Source organism: Muscardinus avellanarius (genome assembly GCF_963383645.1).
Source record: "Muscardinus avellanarius genome assembly, chromosome: 19".
Classification (NCBI taxonomy): domain Eukaryota; kingdom Metazoa; phylum Chordata; class Mammalia; order Rodentia; family Gliridae; genus Muscardinus; species Muscardinus avellanarius.
In genome coordinates, this window is record NC_137805.1 from 34,997,367 (window position 1) to 35,018,905 (window position 21,539).

Below are 21,539 nucleotides of genomic sequence, written 5' to 3' on the forward strand. Positions count from 1 at the left end.
TTTTGAAACAAGGTCTCACTGTGTTGCTAAGGGCTTCACTATTTGTGGAGGCTGGTTGGGAACGTTTGCACCTTCTATTTCAGCCTCCCAAGTACTGGGATTACAAGTGTGCGCCATCATGCCTGGTTAATGCCCATCTTTTCTTTGTTAAATTGGATTCTTTGGTTCACAAATTAAATTCCCCGGATAAGCTTTCCATGGCTACTTCCCAACTAAACCTATGCCTGCCTGCCTGCCTGCCTGCCTTTCTCTTATTTTGGTGCTGAGGTCCAAAGCTTCCCACATGCTAGCAAGCGCTCTTCCTTTGAGCTACATCCCCAGCCGCCACTAACACACACACACACACCCACACTCTCTCTCTCTCTCTCTCTCTCTCTCTCCACACACACACACTCATACACACTTTGGTGCTGAGATTGAACCCAGGGGGATTCTATCCCTGAGCTACACCCCCCAGTCCTATTTGTGTATGTGTGTATATGATACTTGGGCTTGACAGTGGAATTCTACCTTTGAACGAGTTTATATTTTATTTTGAGACAAGGTCTCACTAAGTTGCTGAGGCTGGCTGTGAAACTGAGATCCTCCAGTCTCAGCTTCCCAAGTATTGGGATTGCAGGCAAGAGCCACTACTCCCAGGTCTAATATCTTTTTTTTTTTTTTTTTTGGTGGGTCTGGGGATGGAACCCAGGGGCATTTGATCTCCGAGCTATACCCCCTGCCCTAATTTTTATTCTTTATTTTGAAACTGGGTCTCACTGAGTTGCAGAGGTCCTCACTAAGTAGCTGAGGCTGTCCGCGAACCACGATCCTCTGGTCTCAGCCTCCCGAATGCTGGGATTACAAGCGTGCGCCACCACGCCCGGCCTAATATCTTTTTTTTTTTTTTTTTTTTTTTTCTGTACTAGGGATTGATCCCAGGGGCATTCTACCTCTGACCAACACCCTCAGCCCTAATTTTTATTTGAAACAGGGTCTCACTAAATTGCTGAGGTGGCTTCGAACGTGCGATCCTCCTGTCTCAGCCTCGCAAGTACTAGGATTACAAACTGAGCCACCACGCCCAGCTTCTAAGTTTTTTTTTTTTTTTTTTTTTTTTTTTTTTTTTGCAGGTTTGGGGATGGAACCCAGGGGCATTCAACCTCCGAGCTACACCCCCGAGCCTTATTTATGTATTTATTTATTTATTTATCTATCTTTGTGGTACTGGGGATGGAACTTAGGGTCATTCTACCTCTGAGCTATACCCCTAGCCCTATTTTTTAGTCTTTTTATTTTGAAACAGGGTCTCACTGGGTTGCAAAGGGCCTCATTAAGTAGCTGAGGCTGTCCTTGAACCACCATCCTCCTGTCTCAGCCTCCCAAATGCTGGGATTACAAGTGTGCACCACCACGCCCGGCTCCCTATTTTTTTTTTTTTTTTATTCTTTATTTTGAAACAGGGTCTTCAGAGCACCCATCAGGCTAAGGTTTGGTGCATTTACGGCGTAAGCCTTCTCTTAAGTAGGTCACAAATTGTATGAGGGTAGACATGGCCTCTCCGTGCACTTTTGTGGCTCCCCTCCCATGATCTTTACACACCAGCCTCCAAGATAATACGAGATTTAGAGGTGGAGCCTTCGAATATCCAGCCCCGCCCGTCCCGGGCTTAACCCCGCCCCCTATTCATCGCAACCAATCAGAAGTGCCCTGGCAGGGGCGGGGCGGTGGGCGGGGCCGCACCGTGACGCACCGCGTGTCTGGCCTGGGCGGGTCGTACTTCCGGTCTCGGGAACCATCGCGTTTCTGCGGCGACGCCTGAGCTCGCAGTCTCCACCGCGCAGCAAGCCTCGGGACCGGCCGCCTCCACCCCGGCGTCGCCATGGGGGCCGTGCTGGGCGTCTTCTCTCTCGCCAGCTGGGTGAGTCCCGAGGCCTCGGTCCTCGCCCGGCCCGCGGGAAGGGCGATCGCGAACCCCAGCCCCGATCCGAGCAGGCCTCGGCGCCACGGGGAGAGGGGCTCGGCCCCGGGCTGCGAGGTCGCGGGCGGCTCGGCCGCGGCTGCGACACCCCCAGGTGGGGACCCGGCGGCTCGGCTCGCCTCGGGTGTAAGCGGGGGGCCGGAGGAGGCCGGGTCGCCATTGTTTACAGTTCTGATCGCTCCGCCCCCGCGGGCCTTCCGGACTCCGGGTTCCTACGAAGCTGGAATGGGACCAAGGAATGGGAGCTTCCGCAGCGGGGGGGGGGGGCGCTACGGTTCGCTTTGTGGCGCCTATTCTTAAGGGGGGACTCATTTAGTTTGGGGTGGCTTGAATAATGTTTTTATTCCATAGCACGAGATTTGCCAAAACTAGAGTATTTGACAACCGAGATGTTAACCAAGCCTGCCGCCGCTCTTGTTCACGGGAAGGATCCGTGGCTTATTCAGAACCGGAAGCCATGGCCTGAACAGTTTGGGACCCCTGCTAGTCATTTATCAGTGAGGACAGACACCCGAGTATGCCCCTACGAAGCCATTGTGAGGATGGAATGGGTAGATGCGTTGAGTAACTTGTAAGCGGTAAACTGCTTGAAAAAGGGCATCTTAAGCCGGGCATGGTGGTGTATTCCTGCAATCCCAGTACTTGGGAGGCTGAGGCAGGAGGCAGGTTGCGGCCAGCTTCAGCAACTTTAGGGATCCTGTTTGAAAATAAAAGAATAAAATAGGGCTGGAGGTGTAGTTCAGAGGCAGAATGCCCCTGCGTTCAATACCCAGCTTAAAAAATAAAAATAAAGCAACATACACACACAAAGGAAATGTAGGGTCTGTGGAAGAGAATATGCTGAATTCTCTTAGACCAGCTTCAGAGGAGCAGGTTGCTTGAAATCATTTTTTAATTGTTTCCATATTCCCGGCTATGTAATTGAGCAAGGATTCAGTCTCAGCACATTCCACTTCCATTTCTTAGGGACAGATGTACTTTCCATCCTTTGAGGAAGGATGGTCTTATTTTTTTGTTTTTGCGAGTCTAGGGATGGAACCCAGGGGAATTTGACCGACCTCCGAGCTACACCCCCTGCCCTTTTTTTTTTTTTTTTTTTTTTTTTTATTTTGAAACAGGGTCTCACAGTTGCAGAGGGCCTCACTAAGTAGCTGAGGCTGTCCGGGAACCGCCATCCTCCTGTCTCAGCCTCCTGAATGCTGGGATTACAAACTTGCGCCACCACGCCCTGCGAGGAGGAAGGATGATCTTAAATGAAGTTATTAGGTCATTAAACATTCCTTGAGCAGTGGCTTTCCAGTTGTTTGTCTTAATCTAAAATACATTTTATGGAGTTGACCCAGTGCGCCCAAAGTATTACAAAGTAATTCTTTACCATGTTGTGTGTGATTTTTATTTATTACATTGGAAACAAATTTTGACCAGTTGATTTTTACCGTCACTAGTGGGTAAGTCTGCTATTTACAAAATAAAATTTAAATGTGTATGCTTATTGATATTTGGAAACAAATGTGTCTTTCCTATCTTGATACATTTTGTGGTACTGGGGGTTGAACAGAGCTTCGCTACCAGTCCACCCCCCCCTTTTCCCTTCTTACTAGGGATGGAACCCAGGGGCATTCTACCTCCAAACTACACCCTAACCCTATTTTTTTTTTTTAAATTTTTGAAACAAGAGTCTAAGTTGGGGAGGGCTTCACTAAGTACCAGAGGCTGGCTGTGAACCTGAGATCCTCCGTTCTTAGCCTTCTGGGTAATGGAATTATAAGCACTGGCAGCCATTACCACACCCTGCTACTACCAAACCTTTTTTTCTTTTGATTTTGAAACCGATCTATAGGTCTCCCTACATTGTTGAGGCTGTCCTTGAACCTGTTATCTTCCTGTCTACTGTCTACTACCGCCATTTCTGGCTCTGAAATACATTTTAGCTGTGATTTGAAACTAAGATCTACGGTTTGTTTGTTTGATTGATTTTTTATTTTTCATTAGCTGCACTGGGGATGGAACCTAGGGGCATTCCATCTCCAAGCTACACCCCCAGGTCTATTTTTTATTCTTTATTTTAAAACGGTCTCACTAAGTTCCTGGGGCTGGTCTTAAACCTGTGATCCTTCTATCTCAGCCTCCCAAGTACTTGAATTACAAGTATGTGCCATGGCATTGATTTAGAAGTACCATTTGAATTGATGCCATCTAAGCATCTATCTAGATATAGCTTCAATATTTTATGAACCCTTTAATTCAGTGGAAACAGTAAGGAGTTCAATATGTCAGAGCGTGGAATGAGTGAGGAGAGATACAGGAAATTAAATAAGAAAGGCAGTAGGGAGCACGGAGATCAGCTCAGTAGAGGGGAGCGCACCCATGGCCCTGGAAGTCCAGGCCTTGTGATGCCAGTGAGCACATGCTTGCCCCAGCACTGCACTGTACCCCCAGCCAGGCTTGGCTTTTTAGGAGTTTGGTTTTTACTCATGAATGATAAAGGCAGCCATTATAGAGTTCGAAAAGAAGAGTGACACAATTTGATCTGTGTCCTAACAAGATGGGTCTGACTGCCATGGGGAATTGATGGCGGAAGAGTAGGGCTGATGTGGTATGGCATAGGAAGGACTGCACTGCCCTCTTGGGTTTTAGTTGGTGGGCGCCTTCAGTTAACTAGGAAAGGTTAGTGTTTAGAGTTTTTTAGGTTTGGTTTTTTTTTATTTTGTTTGTTTTTTTGGTAGTATTGAGGGTGGAACCCAGGGGCTTTCTACCTCCAGGCTATACTCCCAGACTATTGTGTCTTAACCCCGCGAGACAGAAGCTCCAGAGCCAGTCGATTTCATATAGGTCACTTTATTACAGGTTCGAACCTGGACCCAAGCACATCTGGCACAGCCAGAGTCAGCATGGGCCCCGATTCTAGCAAGGGGGCTTTCTTATATAGTATTATTTTGCCAAGTCATTTTTATTAAATCAGCCTAAACATTTTTACATTTACAACCTTTAAGCTACAAAGCCACTATGCAAGTACACAGATGTTCAGGGAGAGAGCCAGGGTATGTGAGCGGGGTCTCTTATCTAGAATATGTTTGCCCGGAATACCAGGATGTGCCTGGGTCATGAGTAACTGCTTTATTCTAATCTCTCACAGAAACGGCTACAGTTTCCCGCCTGAGCTGTCTTTTAACTTCTTGAAGGATACTAAGAAAGGCAAATAATTTTAAACTAACTTATACTATTATTAAAGCATTTTAATCAAAGTATCTTATTTTATTGATCACACCATTTCAATTTATAACCACACAGCACAACCACTGTTATTATAACTAATGCCTAAATACTTAATAAAAATTATAAAACACAAAAACACATCATGACAAGACCTATTTTATACTTTATTTGGAAACAGGGTCTCACTAAGTTGCTGAGAGCCTCACTAAGTAGCTGAGGCTGGCTTCAAACCTGTGCCGTCCTCCTGTCTCAGCCTCCCAAGCGTGGGGATTACAAGCGAGGACCACCACATCCGGCTATAGTTTAACTTTTTGAGGAGCCTCCAGATTTCTTTTGAATGGAGCTAAATGACTCTTGCTCTCCTCCCCAATCTGGCCCCCCCCCCCACTTTTCTGGTACTGAGGATTGAAGCCAGAGCCTCACATGTGCTAGGTAAGCGCTCTCCCAAAGGGTACAGTCTCAACTCTAATTATTTATAAGAAGGTTTCCCTGTAATGTTGCCCTATGCCTTAACATCAACTTTGGTAACTAGGATTCTCAGAGATCAAAAGTGGAGTTAGGCCGGGCGTGGTGGCCCACGCTTGTAATCCCAGTATTTGGGAGGCCGAGACAGGAAGATCTGGGTTCGTGGACAGCCTCAGCTGCTTAGTGAGGTCCTTTGCAACTCAGTGAGACCTGTTTCAAAATAAAGAATAAAAAAAAGAGGTCTGGGGCATAGCTTGGAGGTAGAATGCCTCTGTGTTCCAATACCAATACTGCCAAAGGAAGGAAAAGAAAAAAGAAAGAAAAAGCAGGGAAAGGAAGTCTCATTAAAAAAAAAAAAAGAAACCCAGAATGGTGGCGCACTCTTGTAATCCCCACGCTTGGGAGGCAGAGACAGGAGGATCGCTCAGGTTCGAAGCCAGCCTCTCTGGCTTAATAAACCCTGTTTCCAAATAAAAATATAAAAAATAGGTCTGGGAGTGTAGCCCGGAGGTAGAAGGGCTTCCAGGAACCCCAGTACCACAAAAAAAAAAAAAAAAAAAAAAGAAGCAGCAGCAGCAGCCAGGCGTGGTGGCACACACTTGAAATCCCATGGGAGGCTGAGATCCGAGGATCACGGTTCGCGGCCAGCCTCAGCTACTCAGTGAGACCCTGTTTCAAAATAAAGAATAAAAAATAGGGCAGGGGGGTCAAATGCCTTTGGGTTCTATCCCCAGACCTGCGAAAAAGAAAAAACAGTATAGCCGAGTGTGAAGATTCCGTGGTTGGCTCCATTTATAGGTGGAGAAGTAGGGTCAGATGATGTGACTCCCGAGGCAAAGTGGCGGGAATAGGACCGAGTCCAGAGCCCACTCTTGAGGCACACGCGGCGTCAGCGGGAAGCCTCGGCGCCCGGCTCGCCCGGCGTCGGCGCGCTGCGGGAGCGCTCAGCGGCTGTGCTGCCATTGCAGGTTCCCTGCCTCTGCGGTGGCGCATCGTGCCTGCTGTGCGGTTGCTGCCCCAACAGCAAGAACTCCACCCTGACCCGCGTGATCTACGCCTTCATTCTCATCCTGGGCACGGTCGTGTCCTGCATCATGCTGGCCCCGGGGATGGACGCTCATCTGAAGAAGGTAAGTAGAACAGGGCATCCTTATCTGAGGGGTGGGCAGGGGCCACAGCATCCTTCATATATAGTTTATTTCATTAATTTATTTTTGTGAGCTGGGGTATTCTACCTCTGAGCTACACCTCCCGCCCTTGGTATGTTTTGAAACAGTCTTGCTAGGTTGCCGAGAGTCTCACTATGTTGATGAGGCTGCTCTTGAACCTGTGATTCTCCTAAGCCAGCCTCCCAGGTATTAGGATTAAAGGTGTGCACCCCCACACCTGGCTTGTGCTGTTTGGTAACACAATATTTTGTCACTTGGGAATCAGTGAGGAAAATCTTAAGAGTCAGTCTTGTAGTTTTCTGAAGTGGCCATTTTTGAAATCCAAGCTTTCTTTTTTTTTGGTGGTTCTGGGTGTGGAACTCAGGGGCTTTTCTACCTCCGGGCTATACTCCCAGACCTATTTTATACTTTATTTGGAAACAGGGTCTCACTAAGTTTCTGAGAGCCTCACTCAGTAGCTGAGGCTGGCTTCGAACCTGTGCGATCCTCCTGTCTCAGCCTCCCAAGCGCGGGGATTACAAGCGTGCGCCACCACGCCCGGCTGAAATCCAAGCTCTCTTATAATGGGATAGAGTCTCTGAATAATGTGGCTATTCCTTTGACATTGAAATTGTTTTCTTCCCAGATTCCTGGATTCTGTGAAGGAGGATTTAAAATCAAAGCGACTGATAGAAATGCGGATAAAGATTGCTACGTCCTGGTCGGTTATAAGGCTGTGTATCGGATCAACTTTGCCTTGGCCATCTTTTTCTTTGTCTTCTCTTTGCTCATGTTAAAAGTAAGAACAAGTAAAGACCCCAGAGCAGCAGTACACAATGGGTATGTGAGATTGATTAGTACCTTGTGGTGTGGCCCTCCTCCCCAGCAGTTCAAGCCTGGCTTAACATGTTTCTTATTCATGGGAATTAGTTATTTTCTGTGTTCATGTTATCCTTTAGATGAAGTAGCCTGGTTTCAAATAGTTATGTTGGTAATGCTATTAATATAGCCTTTATTTTTGCATTCAGAAATTCGCTTTTTTTAGTGTAAGAATGAAAATTGACATTTCATAAATTCTCTTTTAAATTTTAATAGGTTCTGGTTCTTCAAAATTGCTGCCATCGTTGGTATCATGGTTGGATCTTTCTATATTCCTGGGGGCTCTTTCGCCTCAGGTACGGCGCACGACTGAGGGGTCAATTCTAAGATGTGCAGACTGTGTGGAACTGCGTTTCCATTGGTGATTCTGTAGAACCAGTCACTGACTGAGGCTGCGCGACTACTCAGTAGTGATCAGAGTCAGGAGGCATCAGGGCACTTCTCGGCTTTTTTGGAATCGCTTGCTAATCTCACTTGGCAAAACAGCCAGGAAGTTTGTCAACACGAGGGCTGGTAACTCCTGTGCTCTATTATTATTATTATTAATTATTATTATCATTATTATTATTATTTTTGTGTGTGTGTGTTGATGGAGATTGAACCCAAGGGTATTCTGCCGAGCTCTCCCCAGCCCTGTTTCATTTTTTATTTGGAAACAGGATCTCACTGAGTTTCAGAGGGCCTCATTAAGTTGCTGCGGCTGCTCATGATCCTGTGAACCTCCTATCTTAGCCTCCCATATACTGGAATTAGCAGGCGTGGGCAGCTTCCATGAACCCTGTTTTTTTTTTTTTTTTTTTTTGGTGGTACTGGGGTTCCTGGAAGCCCTTCTACCTCCGGGCTACACTCCCAGACCTATTTTTACATTTTTATTTGGAAACAGGGTCTCCTAAGCCAGCGTGCATGGCTGGTTTCGAACCTGCGTGATCCTCCTGTCTCTGCCTCCCAAGTGCGGGGATTACAAGCGTGCCCACCACGCCCGGCATCATGAACCCTGTTTTAACCTGCTTCCGTAACATTGCACTGAGTAACAGGAGGATTCCCCCCTTCTCATAAGCGAAGGCGTATAGAACTATTGGGAATAAACTGGAACACGTTTTAAAAGGTCTGAAGCCCAAAAGAGCACTTCTCAGAGAGGCCTTTGAGTTTGGGATAACCTTGCCTTGAGACAGAATGTCTTTCCTGCCTCTACTTGAAAGCTCTGCCCAATGTTGAACTGTAGTAGCTGAAATGTTACTGCTCCTGCTGTGAAGAGTAACTCTGTTCTCTTGCCTTGTAGTCTGGTTTTATGTTGGCATGGCAGGGGCTGCCTTATACATCTTAATCCAGTTGGTGCTCTTGATAGACCTGGCTCACTCTTGGAATGAGTCGTGGGTCAATAAAATGGAAACAGGAAACCCAAGGGCCTGGTATGCCGGTAGGTATCTAAACTCACCGCTGAGAGCCATACTGCTACCTTAAGCAGGTTACATACACAATAAAGTCTCCACTGATGTAAACGTACAAACTCCCAATGTAGAGCTGCCTTTTACATTTTATTTTTATTTATTTTTTTAATTTATTGTTGCGGTACTGGGTTTGAAATCCAGGGACATTCTACCTGCAGTCTACACCACCAGCCCTGTTTTTTTTCTTTATATTTGAAACAGGGTCTGAGTTGTAGAGGGCCTCACTGAGTGGCTGAGGCTGGCCGTGCACCTGTGATCCTCCCGTCTCCTCCTCCCAAGTGTTGGGATTATAAGCGTGGACCGCTGTGCCCGACCTTAGAGCTGCCTTTTAAAAAACTGCCATTTCCCAGTGAGTCAGTTGTGAATTAAATGTATTGCCAAGGCCGGGCGTGGTGGCGCACGCTTGTAATCCCCGCTCTTGGGAGGTGGAGACAGGAGGATCGCGCAGGTTCAAAGCCAGCCATGCTAGCTTAAGAGACCCGGATTCCAAAAAAAAAAAAAGTCTGGGAGTGTAGCCCAGAGGTAGAAGGGCTTCCAGGAACCCCAGTATCACCAAAAAAAAAAAAAAAAAAAAAAAAAAATCAATTGCCAGAGTAGCACAGGTATTTTAAATCATTGGATTCTTCCAATTTATTTTGAGATTGATGACTGGGCACCTATTTAGTGGAATAATTCTAGTTATTTTGTGCATAGGGAGTACTGGGGATTGAACCCCAGGGGCATGCAAACCCGAGCTATAATCCCAGTCATTCCTATTCTGTGTGTGTGTGTGTGTGTGTGTGTGTGTGTGTGTGTGTGTGTGTGTGTGTACTGGGGATAGAACCCAGGGACCTTCTACCTCCAAGATATATACCTAGCCCAGTTTTATCCTTTAATTTTGAAGCAGGGTCTTGCCAAGTTGCAGACGGCCTCACTGAGTTGTTGAGGCTGGCTGTGAACCTGGGATTCTTCTGTCTCAGCCTCCCAAGTACTGGGTTTACAGGAGTGCGCCACCATGCCCGGCTGCCACGCTTCAATAAAGTAACAATTGAGATTCATCTCTGCTGTTCTCTTCTCTCATTATAAATAATAGATGCTCATGTCAAGAATTTGGAAAAAGCTGGGCATGGTGGCACACGCTTGTAATCCCAGCACTTGGGAGGCTGAGACAGGAGGATCACACAGGTTCGAAGCCAGCCTCAGCTACTTAGGCCTTATGTGACTTAGACCTGTTTCAAAAATAAAGAATAAAAAATAGGACTGGGGGTAGTATAGCTCAAAGGTAGAATACCCCTAGGTTTCATCTCTTAATACCACACCACATACACACAAAATAAATTTATATAAACAAAAAATAAATTTATAAAGATCAGGGTTGGGGATGTAGCCAGTTGTAGAGCGCTTGCCTATGCTCTGGGTTTAATCTCTGGCACTGCAAAAGAAAGACAAAGATACTTAATTGTTTATTTTGTACTGGGGATTGAATGTAGGGGCATTCTGCCTTCAAGCTACACCCAGCCTTTTCTGTTTGTTTATTTATTTTTATTTATTTGTGGGTCTGGGGGTGGAACCTCCGAGCTATACCCATTGCCCTATTTTTTTATTCTTATTTTGAAACAGGGCCTCACTAGGTAGCTGAGGCTGTCCACAAACCGCGATCCTCCGTCTCAGCCTCCCAAATGCTGGGATTACAGTCGTGTGCCACCACGCCCAACTCAGCCTTTTTTCTTTTGAAACCGTCTCTTACTGAGTTGCTGAGGCTGGCCTTGAGCTTGCAGTCCTCCTGTCTTAGTTTCCCAAGTATTTGTTTTTACCTGTGTACTCTGTTTTCTGTTTTCCTTTTTCCCTCCAGTACCAGAGATTGAACCAGAGCCTCATGCATGCCAGGCAAGCACTTTACCACTGGGCTATATCCCAGCCCTCTTTTATTTCATTTCTAACCTTGCTAAGTGGCTCAGGCTGGCTTTGAACTTGTGATTCTCCTTCCCTGGCTTCCTGAGTAGCTGGGATCATAGTTCTGTGCCACTATATCTGGAAATACATTTTTCAATTTAAGTTAAAATTTTTGAATATATTTTGAATCACACAACTCTAGAAGAATTTAATGAGATGAAGATTGGCTGTACTTTGGATAAGCGCTAAGTATAGAAATACAGAATTGTGCTAGTGACTTAATGTAGAAAGTTGAATTTTATGCATGTAAAGCCCACTGAGATAAACAGAAACTAATTTTCTCAAGTCTGCTTTGAATTAAGTATAAGTTTAGTTATGTATACTGTGTGCCCTGTTTTCTAATTTCAGTGTTACACAGCTAAATGTTAATTATCCATGTGAAGGTAAAGGACCATTTCAGAAGATATTTGAAAGTAGCAAAAAGTCATTTTTTGCCAGGCGTGGTGGCGCACGCTTGTAATCCCAGCATTCAGGAGGTGGAGACCAGAGGATCACGGTTTGCTGACAGTCTCAGCTATGTAGCGAGGCCCTCTGCAACTCAGTGAGACCCTGTTTCAAAATTAAAAGGACAAAAAAAAAATAGGGCCCGGGATGTAGCTTGGAGGTACAATGCCCCTGTATTCTATCCCCAGGACTGCCAAAACAAACAAACAAACAAAAAAAAACCTGCTGGTACACAATTAACAGCTGTTTACTCCAACTGAAATTATCAAATATCTGATCATCCAACCCATAAAACCAAACTACGTAATCCAAGAAGTGAATATTGTTGCTTCATGGATTTTGGAAATTAACAGCCAATTAAACAAATCTGAAACCTTTACTTGGGGCTTCTGGAATTTTGCCTTAAAGTACTGACAATCGTAAGAGTGAATGCCTGTGTGTGTGGGGAGAGGGCACTGGGGGTGGAACCCAGGGGCAGTCTACCTCTGCGCTATAACCCCAGCCCTATTTTATATATATATATATATATTTTTTTTTTTTGGTGGTGGTGGTACTGGGGTTCCTGGAAGCCCTTCTACCTCCGGGCTACACTCCCAGACCTATTTTTTACATTTTCATTTTGGAAACAGGGTCTCCTAAGCCAGCGCGCACGGCGGCTTCGAACCTGCACGATCCTCCTGTCTCTGCCTCCCAAGCGCGGGGATTACAAGCGTGCGCCACCACGCCCGGCTATATATTCTTTATTTTGAAACAGGGTCTCACTGTTACGGAGGGCAATAGAGTAGAAGAAAACTGGTCTAGAAAATTGGTCTTAATTGTATTTTCCTAGGCTGCTCTTAGGATTATGGGCATTCACGTTTGTTTTCCTTTTCCCAGCTTTGCTGTCAGTTACCAGCTTATTTTATGTCTTGTCAATCATCTTCGTTGCTGTGTTCTACACGTACTACACCAAAGCAGACGGCTGCACGGAAAACAAGTTCTTCATCAGTATTAACCTGATTCTTTGTGTTGCGGTTTCCATTCTATCTATCCACCCAAAAATTCAGGTATGGCTGTCTTCTGCATCTTCCTTCTGTGAAAGTTGTTTTTTTCTTTGTCTTTTTTTTTTTTTGTGGTACTGGGGTTCCTGTGGAAACCCTTCTACCTCCGGGCTACACTCCCAGTGTTGTTTTTTTTGAAACAGGGTCTCTTAAGCCAGTGAGGCTGGCTTCGAACCTAAGCCATCCTCCTGTCTCCGCCTCCCAAGGGTGAGGATTAGAAGCGTGCGCCACCACGCCTGGCCCCGGCCCTACTTTTTATTCTTTATTTTGAAACAGGGTCTCACTGAGTTGCAGAGGGCCTCACTAAGTAGCTGAGGCTGTCCGTGAACCGCGATCCTCCTGTCTCAGCCTCCCGAGTGCTGGGATTACAAGCGCCACCACCATGCCCAGATTCTGTGAAAGGTTTTTAATTGATGCTAAAATTAAAACCTAGGTAACCACTTAGTGAATTTCTAAGTTTACCCACCTCTTTATTTTTCCATATTATATCTTCATAATTATAACGTAATAGCGCATGCTATGCTCTTGAGTGCCTCTGTCATAATTAATTATCATCAAATAAAACCTAGATAGAACCTGAGAACTAGAGTTGTTCTGAGTATAGTGGCTCACACCTGTAATCCTAGTACTAGGGAGGATGAGACAGGATAATTGCTGCTTTGAGGACAGCCTCAGCAACTTAGTGAGATCCTGGTTCAAAATAATAAAGAAAATAGGGCTGAGGAGAGCCATCATTCGGGAGGCTGAGATAAGAGGATCACAGTTCACAGCCAGCCTCAGGTACTACTTAGGCCCTCCGCAACCCACTGAGACCCTGTTTCAAAATGAAGAGTAAAAAATAGGGCTGAGAGTGTAGCTTGGAGGTAGAATGCCCCTGGGTCCAATTCCCAGCAACCCCCACCCCATTCAAAAAAGAAAAGAAAAGAAAAAGAAAAATAGGGCTGGGGATATAGCTTGAAGATAGAAAGACCCTGGATTCAATCCCTAGTACCAGAAAAAAAAAAAAAAAAAAAAAAAAAAATTCAAGTTCTTATAAAAGTATTTAAGTCATGGAAATGATTTTTATGAGTAATTAGCTAAGATAGGGGAATTAAAATAGAAAAGAATTTTAGTGTTTAAAAAACAAAAATGCTCTTGAGTTTCTTTTGGGGGGCCACTAGGGATTGAACCTGAGGGGGTATTTCTTTGAGCTACACCCCAGCCTTTTTTAAAATTTTGAAACAGGGTCTCACTAAGTTGCTGAGGCTGGCTTTAAACCTGAGATTCTCTTAACTTAGCCTCCCAAATTCTGGGATTAGAGATGTGCACCACCATGCTTGTAGTTTTAAAATGCTATCAGGAGTTGACGTGTGCCTCTGTGGTATAGTGTGTGTCTAGCATGCACACAGAATTGGGTTAATATCTACAGCACCTCTCCACAAAGGAAAAAAAGACTATGAAAAGTTAATAGAATTTTAGATAAGAAAATATCCAGATGCCGCCTCTCCTTTTAAATGTGGGAAAACTGAAGACTCAGTTGGTGGACCTCTAGCTCGTTAGGTGGTGGAGCTGAGCTTGGATTCTTCTGGTCCCGTTATACCAAGGGACAAGAAAATGGAAAGCCTTGGCATGAAACACAGGATTTTTTTAGTTTGTATTTTTTTGTGGTACTGGGGATGGAACCAGGGGAGTTCTACCTCTGAGCAACACCCCTAGTCCTATTTTTCTATTCTTTATTTTGAAACAAGTTCTCACTGAGTCGCAGAGGGCCTCACTCGGTAGCCGGGGCTGGCCGCGATTGTGCAGTTCTGTCTCAGCCTCCCAGGTCCTGGGATTGCAGGCGTGCGCCTCGTGATCCCGTGGCATCTTCCTTTTATTCCCTAGGAACACCAGCCCTGTTCTGGCCTCCTGCAGTCCTCCGTCATCACTCTCTACACCCTGTACCTCACGTGGTCAGCCATGACCAATGAGCCTGGTAAGAATGTCAGTAGCACGTCCATTTGATGAAAGGAGTAAGTCCTCCTCCAGTGAGTGGGAAACTGGAGCCTCAGGACTAAAGGAAAAACTGTCACCATGCCGTACTCGTTGTAGATTTGCAGATGGTACCTTATGGGTTGATTTCTCATGTCTGTGCATAACTAGTCATTGTTGGCAGCTTGAGTGAAGGGCACAGGTTTTTAGATAGTCCAGGCCTTATCTAACGTAAAAAACGTGGATTGAATCACACCGGTAGGAGCTGTGGACAGGGGCAACCTTGTTGGACCCTTGTAAAGTTATCTTTTTTCTTTCTTTCTTTTTCTTTTTTTTTTTTTTGTACGGGGGACCGAACCTAGCACCAGCATTATACCTCCGAGCTACATCCCTTTATTATTATTATTATTTTGTTGTTGTTGTTGTTTTGTTTTGTTTTTGCAGAACTGGGGATCAAATCCAAGGGCATTCTACCTCCAAGCTACACCCCCAGCCTTACTTTTTATTCTTTATTTTAAGACAGGGTCTCATTGAGTTGCAAAGGGCCACACAAGTTTCTGAGGCTGACCATGGACCCGGGATTCTCTCTCAGCCTCCCGAGTACTAGGATGACAAGCGCGCGCCGCCACACCCGGCTTCCCAGCCTTTTTTTTTTTTTTACGGGTCTGGGCATGGAACCCAGGGGCATTTGACCTCCAAGCTACATCCCCTGCCCTATTTTTTATTCTTTACTTTGAAACAGGGTCTCACTGAGTTGCAGAGGGCCTCACTAAGTAGCTGAGGCTGTCTGCGAACCGTGATCCTCCTGTCTCAGCCTCCCGAATGCTGGGATTACAGGCCTGCGCCACCACGCTCGGCTCCTATTTTTACTCTTTATTTTGAAACAGAGTCTTATTAAGTTGAGGAGGACTTCACTAAAGTAGCTGAGGTTGGCCATGAACCTGAAATACTCCTGTTTCAGCTTCCCAAGTACTGGAATTACAAGGGTGCACCACCATGCCTGGCTGAGTTATTTTAACTTTACTTTGGTATCACAGGCTCTACCAGCAACCACTGTAGGAAATCTTAGAGCTATTATAGAATTGTTTCTTAGTAAGTTATTCTATTTACTCTGTTTTGTGGGGAGGGGGTTACTAGGGATTGAACCCAGAGGCATTCTACCTCTGAGCTCTACCTCCCTCCCTATTTTATTTTTTATTTGGAATCAGGATCTTGCTAATTTGTTACGGTTGGCCTCAAATCTATGATCTCCTTTACCCAACCTCCCAAGTATTGGGATTACAGGAATGCGCCACCATGCCCTCCTGAATTAATTGTATTATGTTAACTATGTTACAGTGAAGCCCTGTATAAGCTCCTGTGTGTAAGGTCTTGATACCATAGAAGTAAAAAGATCTGCCAGTTAAACCACAAAATGTTAGTAAAATCACAATTGACGTTTAGCAAATTGGATAGGCACTGTTTGCTTTTTTAAAAAAAGTAAATGATGTTACTGCTTGTAACACCATTATTGATTGCCAAGTTTCCAGTCTGCCCACCACCTCTACCGCCCATGGTACTGGGGAATTGAACCCAGGGCCATTCTACCTTCCAGCTACACCCTCAGCCCTATGTTATTTTTATTTCGAAACCATCTCGCTAGGTCAGTGCAAGTCTGACTGCTTGCGGAGGCTGTCCTCGAACCTGTGACCCCGCTGTTTCTGCCTCCCAAGTACTTTTAAATAGAGCGTTGCCATGTTTCACATCAGCCCCGAGTGCGTGTGCGCAGCTTAGCCCTCTTGGAGCAGGATGAGCAGTGCTGAGCTTCCTGTTCGCAGATCGCTCCTGCAACCCTCCCCTGCTGAGCATCCTCAGGCACGTCGTCGCGGCGCCCGCCCTGTCCCCCGCCAACGCCACCGCGGCCCCGCCCACCGCTGCCCCGCCAGCAAGCAACGGGCATTTTCTGGATGGAGAGAAAGGTGTGGGGCTCTTCATCTTTGTTATCTGCCTTGTGTATTCTAGGTAAGTTAAAAGATACTTAGTACAAAATTCTTCTGAAAGTTACGAGTAAAATGAAAAAGCCATTTTTCTTTCAAAACTCTGCGATGGATTTAAAAAAGCAGGGACACCTTTAGCTTTCTCTAATGTCAAGTCATCACTTCATTTGTTGAGCTGTGTGTATTTCTAAAAGCTCAGAAAATCCTCTTAATTCTCCTAGCCTTACAAAGAGACACCTTCTCCTTTACAAAGAGGGATAAAAATCCCCACTGGACTCAGGAAAGCTAGCATAGTGGCTCTAAAGCTTGGGTGAGCATTTACGTGTGTGTATATACACGTACGTACATATGTACGCATGCGTGTACGTACACACTGGGAATGTAGGCCAGGGTTCTTCTACGAACAGTTGGCTAGACCCCCAGCCCTATTTTTTATTTTGAAACAAGCTCGTTTTTGGTAAGTGGCTGAGAGCCTCACTAAGTTGCTAAGGCTGGCTGCCAACCTGGAAATCCTCCTGTCTCAGCCTTCCAAGTACTGGGATTACAAGTGCACCACCATGCCTGTCTGTATTTTTGTTTGTGTGTTAGTTTGGTTTTTTTTTTTGGTGGTACTGGGGTTCCTGGAAGCCCTTCTACCTCCGGGCTACACTCCCAGACCTATTTTTTTTTTTTATATTTGGAAACAGGATCTCTTAAGCCAGCACAATCCTCCTGTCTTCGCCTCCCAAGCGCAGGGATTACAAGTGTGCGCCACCTCGCCGGGCCGTCTGGCTGTATTTTATTCAATTTGAGGGTGTCTTAAATGGAATTGTTGAACTTTGGGGTTCATTTCTAGAATACAGAAATATAGTTGCTATTTATATATTGATCTTCTTGTAAGCTTGCTGGATTAATGATTGGTTTTGGTAGTTTTTGTGTAGGTATTCCATAGACTTTCTGCATACAGGGTCAAGTCACTACTACTATAGTTTTATTTCTATTCAAGTTTGGAAAATTTTCTCTTTTCTTGCCCAATCTGATAGAGTGTTGAATAGAAAAGTAGAGAGTGGGGTCCTTGTCTTGTTCCCGATCTCAGGAGGAAAGCTTTTAAGTGCTCACCATTAAGTATGGTATCAGCACTGGTTTTCCTGGGTGCACTTTATGAGTTGGAGAATGTTCTGTATTCCTACTTTGAGTGGTTTTTTTTTTAATCCTGAAAGGGTCTTAAGGGTATTGAAGTTTGTCAGATTTTTTTTTCTGTTGAATTGATCCTGTTGTGTTCTTTATTTGTTTATATCTTTACTCATCTGGCTCATGCTCGTAGTGTGCATCCACAGCTAGACATGCTTAGGAATCAGCAGCTCTCGTCAGGCCTTGAGGAGTCATGAGGCAGGGACAGAAGTGCTAGGCGAGCTGGGCGCATGCTTGTGATCCCCGTACTGGGGAGGCTGAGACCGGAGGATCGCGGTTCACTGACAGCCTCAGCTACTTAGTGAGGCCCTCTGCAACTCAGTGAGACCCGGTTTCAAAATAAAGAATAGCCGGGTGTGGTGGCGCAAGCTTGTAATACTCCCTGCGTTTGGGAGGCGGAGACGGGAGGATCACACTGGTTCGGAGCCAGCCTCGCTGGCTTTTAAGAGACCCTGTTTCCAAATAAAATAATATAAAATAGGTCTGGGAGTGTAGCCCAGAGGTAGAAAAGCTTCCAGGAACCCTGGTGCCACCAAAAAAAAAAAAAAAAAAAAGTGCTGGGCGGAAGTCTGTGCAGGAGCCGTGGAGAGGAGGCCCTGACCCAGCCCAGTGGCAGGGTGCTGGGCAGTCTCTCCAGAGGACAGGCTTCGAATCAGTAGGAGGGGTGCGGAAGTGAGCTGGGAAGGGGGGTGCCAAGCACAGGGAGCCCCCGTGCGCAGTACCAGGAGAGACTCTGCCTGGGTAGTGCTTTGGGGCTGAGCCGTGGTGTGGTAACTGGCACACGTGCGGCAACAAGCCTGTAACCACAGGGAGCAGCGGGAAACTGGGAGCAGGCCCTTCAGAAGGCCTTCAGTCCCCAAGGGAGGAGCAGCCTGCAGGTAGCCTCGCGGCTGCAGGCCAAAGAGTGCAGCTCATCCGTGGCCCTTTCTGACGTGTCTCCCTTGGGGTCATTTCTCAGCATCCGCAATTCCAGCAATAGCCAAGTAAACAAGCTGACGCTCTCGGGGAGCGACAGTGTGATCCTCCGTGACACATCTGCCAACGGGTCCAGTGACGAGGAAGATGGGCAGCCTCGGCGGGCTGTGGACAACGAGAAGGAGGGAGTGCAGTACAGCTACTCCTTCTTCCACATAATGCTCTGCTGGGCGTCCTTGTACATCATGATGACCTTGACCGGATGGAACAGGTAGGCGGCAGGCAGAGGGCGGGGGACGCTCGACAGCGCGCTGCCTGTGAAGGCTCCTCTCGCTGGCCACAGAGCCCTGCTCTGAGCGCTGGTGATGCTGTGTTTCGTGCTCTTGCCCCCCCACCCCCCAGTACTAGGGATAAAACTCAGGGGCGTTCTGCCTCCGAGCTACACCCCCGGCCCTGTTTTTTAATTTTGAAACAGGGTCTGAGTTGTGGAGAGCCTCACTCAGGAGCTGAGGTTGGCTGGGAACCCGCGATCCTCCTGTCTCAACCTCCCAAGTACTAGGATTACAAGTGTGCGCCACCACGCCTGGTGTTCAGAGGGGCATTTCAGCCTAGGCTTTTAGAGCAGCCAGACGGTACTAAGAACCTCGTCTTTCATGCGGACGAGAAGAAAAATGCTACTTGAAAGACAGAATTCTTTGATTAGAATATCTAAAAACATCAGCTTCCTCCGGTTCCACAGGACCCTGCTGGGGTGGTGGAGGTAGCGCGCTTCCCTGGGGAGTCTTGTCTGGCCTTGGCAGGGGTGGGGTGAGGTCTGCACCATGCCAGTACCTAGCTCCTTGGCCTGACTCTTGTTATTTTCTTAGTCCCGATGCCAGTTTCCAGACCATGGCCAGCAAGTCGCCAGCAGTGTGGGTCAAGATCAGCTTCAGCTGGCTGTGCCTCACCCTGTACGTGTGGACCCTCGTGGCGCCGCTCGTCCTCACCAACAGGGACTTCAGCTGAACCCCGATGGCTCCTCGGGCGCCTTTGCGAAAGCCCGCGTCCCTCTTCAAGTCTGCTCCAACTAAACTGCTCAGTGAACGCTTTGCAAACGTGACTCTCTTCAGGTTTCTCTCAGAGGGCAGGATTGAAAACGCCCGATGCAGAATCAGAACTTTCCATTTTGGCATACATTATGTTTATTTGTAAGGACATAGCACAAAGGAACTGTTTTCGAGTTTTAAAGACAACCACAGCTGCGCTGTGGAGAAAGTTCTTTATAAAGACCCGTAGGCACCTCCAGCTGGGGTTTAAATATAAGACAGAAGGCTGTTGGATAGTTGAGGATATCGTTTAATATATTTCTATTGCAGTCTCCTTAAAAAGCAAAATATATATATATACCTTATATACGATGATGTATTTCTATGCCGTTTTCCTCCGTGAAGGTCTTTGCCACGAGATCCGAGCACACTGTTCACCATACAGACTCTTCAGCGGTCTGTCATAGTAGTTCCTGGAAGGATTATGTCCGTGAGTCCTTCTGCAGAGGAGCAGCTGGCGATAAGGCGACTGCTTCGACATGTTGTGTTCCTTTTATTTACTTTTTAAAAAATCCCACGGCGTTGATGCTGCCTGATACACGTCTGTGGCTTTGCTGGACATGTTAATTTCGATAAATGCTTTGAAGATTTTAATAAAATGGAGATTCCCCTAAAACACTGCAATGTCTGTGGAATGATCTTGAGTATGTAAAGAAGGACGCGTGTCACTTTATATATTTGCACTCCAAAGGTTCTTGATTAAATATTTGGGCCTTTATGGCCCGCCCTTTAGCAGCTGCGTGAGCTCGTGGCCATTGTCATTTGACAGTCATGGGTGTGTAGCACCCGGCCGGGATGCTCTCATTCCTTTGAAAATGGCAGCACACGCTTGTAATCGCAGTACTTGGGAGACTGAGACAGGAGGAGCATAGGTTTGCAGCCAGCCTCACATACGGTAGGGAGACCCTGTTTCAAAATAAAGAATAAAAAATAGGGCTGGGGGTGTAGCTTGGAGATAGAATGCCCCTGGGTTCCATCAATACCACAAAATAAGTAAATAATACTTGCAGTCGGACAAGGGCGCCGTCTTGATCTCATTCAGAAATTACCCTGAATATCTTCTCTGGATAAGACTTTGGTAGATGAGCAACAGTTAATGCGCTGCCAGGAAACGGATTCCAAGCCCGGCGTGGGGCGCGCGCCTGTCATCCCAGCGCTCGGGAGGCGGAGACAGGAGGATCCCCGTGCTTGGCTGGCCTCAGCTACTCAGCGAGGCCCTCTGCAACTCAGTGAGACCCTGTGTCCAAATAAAGAATAAAAATAGGGCTGGGGGTGTAGCTCGGAGGTAGAATGCCCCTGGGTTCCATCCCCAGTACTGCAAAAAAGGAAAAAAAAAGATTCCAGGGGTGGGTAGCCTGGGCCTTGGATCTTGCCAGTCCGCCACCTTCCTTACCAGCAGGGAAGCCGGAATAAGTGTTAAGGTTCTAAATTTCAAATATATTATAGAGCCCCATCCTCCACTTTATGTAATTCACAATAAAAGCAATACTAAATTGTAAAATACTGTAACAAAGTCCAATAAAGCTTTTTTAACTTTTTTTTTTTTTTTGCAGTACTGGGGATGGAACCCAGGGGCATTGTACTTCTGAGCTACACTCCTAGCCTTATTTTTATTCTTTATTTTGAAACAGAGTCTCGCTGAATTGCAAAGGGCCTCACTAAGTAGTAGCTGAGGCTGTCCTTGAACCGCGATCCTCCTGTCTCAGCCTCCTAAATGCTGGGATTACAAGTGTGCGCCACCACATCTGGCTCAAAATTTCTTTTTCATGATAACTTTGATATTAATTTGAAGTAAATTCTCTTTAAAAATTGGGGGTACGCCGGGCGTGGTGGCGCACGCTTGTAATCCCCGCGCTTGGGAGGCAGAGACAGGAGGATCGCGCAGGTTCGAAGCCAGCCACGCGCGCTGGT

At 46.4% G+C, this 21,539-nt stretch overlaps 1 protein-coding gene across 2 annotated transcripts; it reads left to right on the forward strand.

The window, feature by feature from the left end:
* Positions 1-1,861: 1,861 nt before the first annotated feature.
* On the forward strand, positions 1,862-19,602 carry SERINC3 (serine incorporator 3; the record flags this gene model as incomplete). Of its 2 annotated transcripts, XM_080716550.1 has the most annotated exons (10): positions 1,862-1,900; positions 6,610-6,771; positions 7,436-7,629; positions 7,885-7,964; positions 8,948-9,085; positions 12,369-12,538; positions 14,396-14,486; positions 16,300-16,483; positions 18,587-18,814; positions 19,410-19,602. In XM_080716550.1, 10 exons carry the CDS (start codon positions 1,862-1,864, stop codon positions 19,546-19,548), a joined length of 1,425 nt encoding a protein of 474 aa, XP_080572676.1. In that variant the 3' UTR covers positions 19,549-19,602. The 2 variants fall into 2 exon arrangements, with proteins under 2 accessions (XP_080572676.1, XP_080572677.1); XM_080716551.1 differs by lacking the exons at positions 14,396-14,486; positions 16,300-16,483 and having other exon boundaries at positions 18,690-18,814.
* Positions 19,603-21,539: the final 1,937 nt, after the last annotated feature.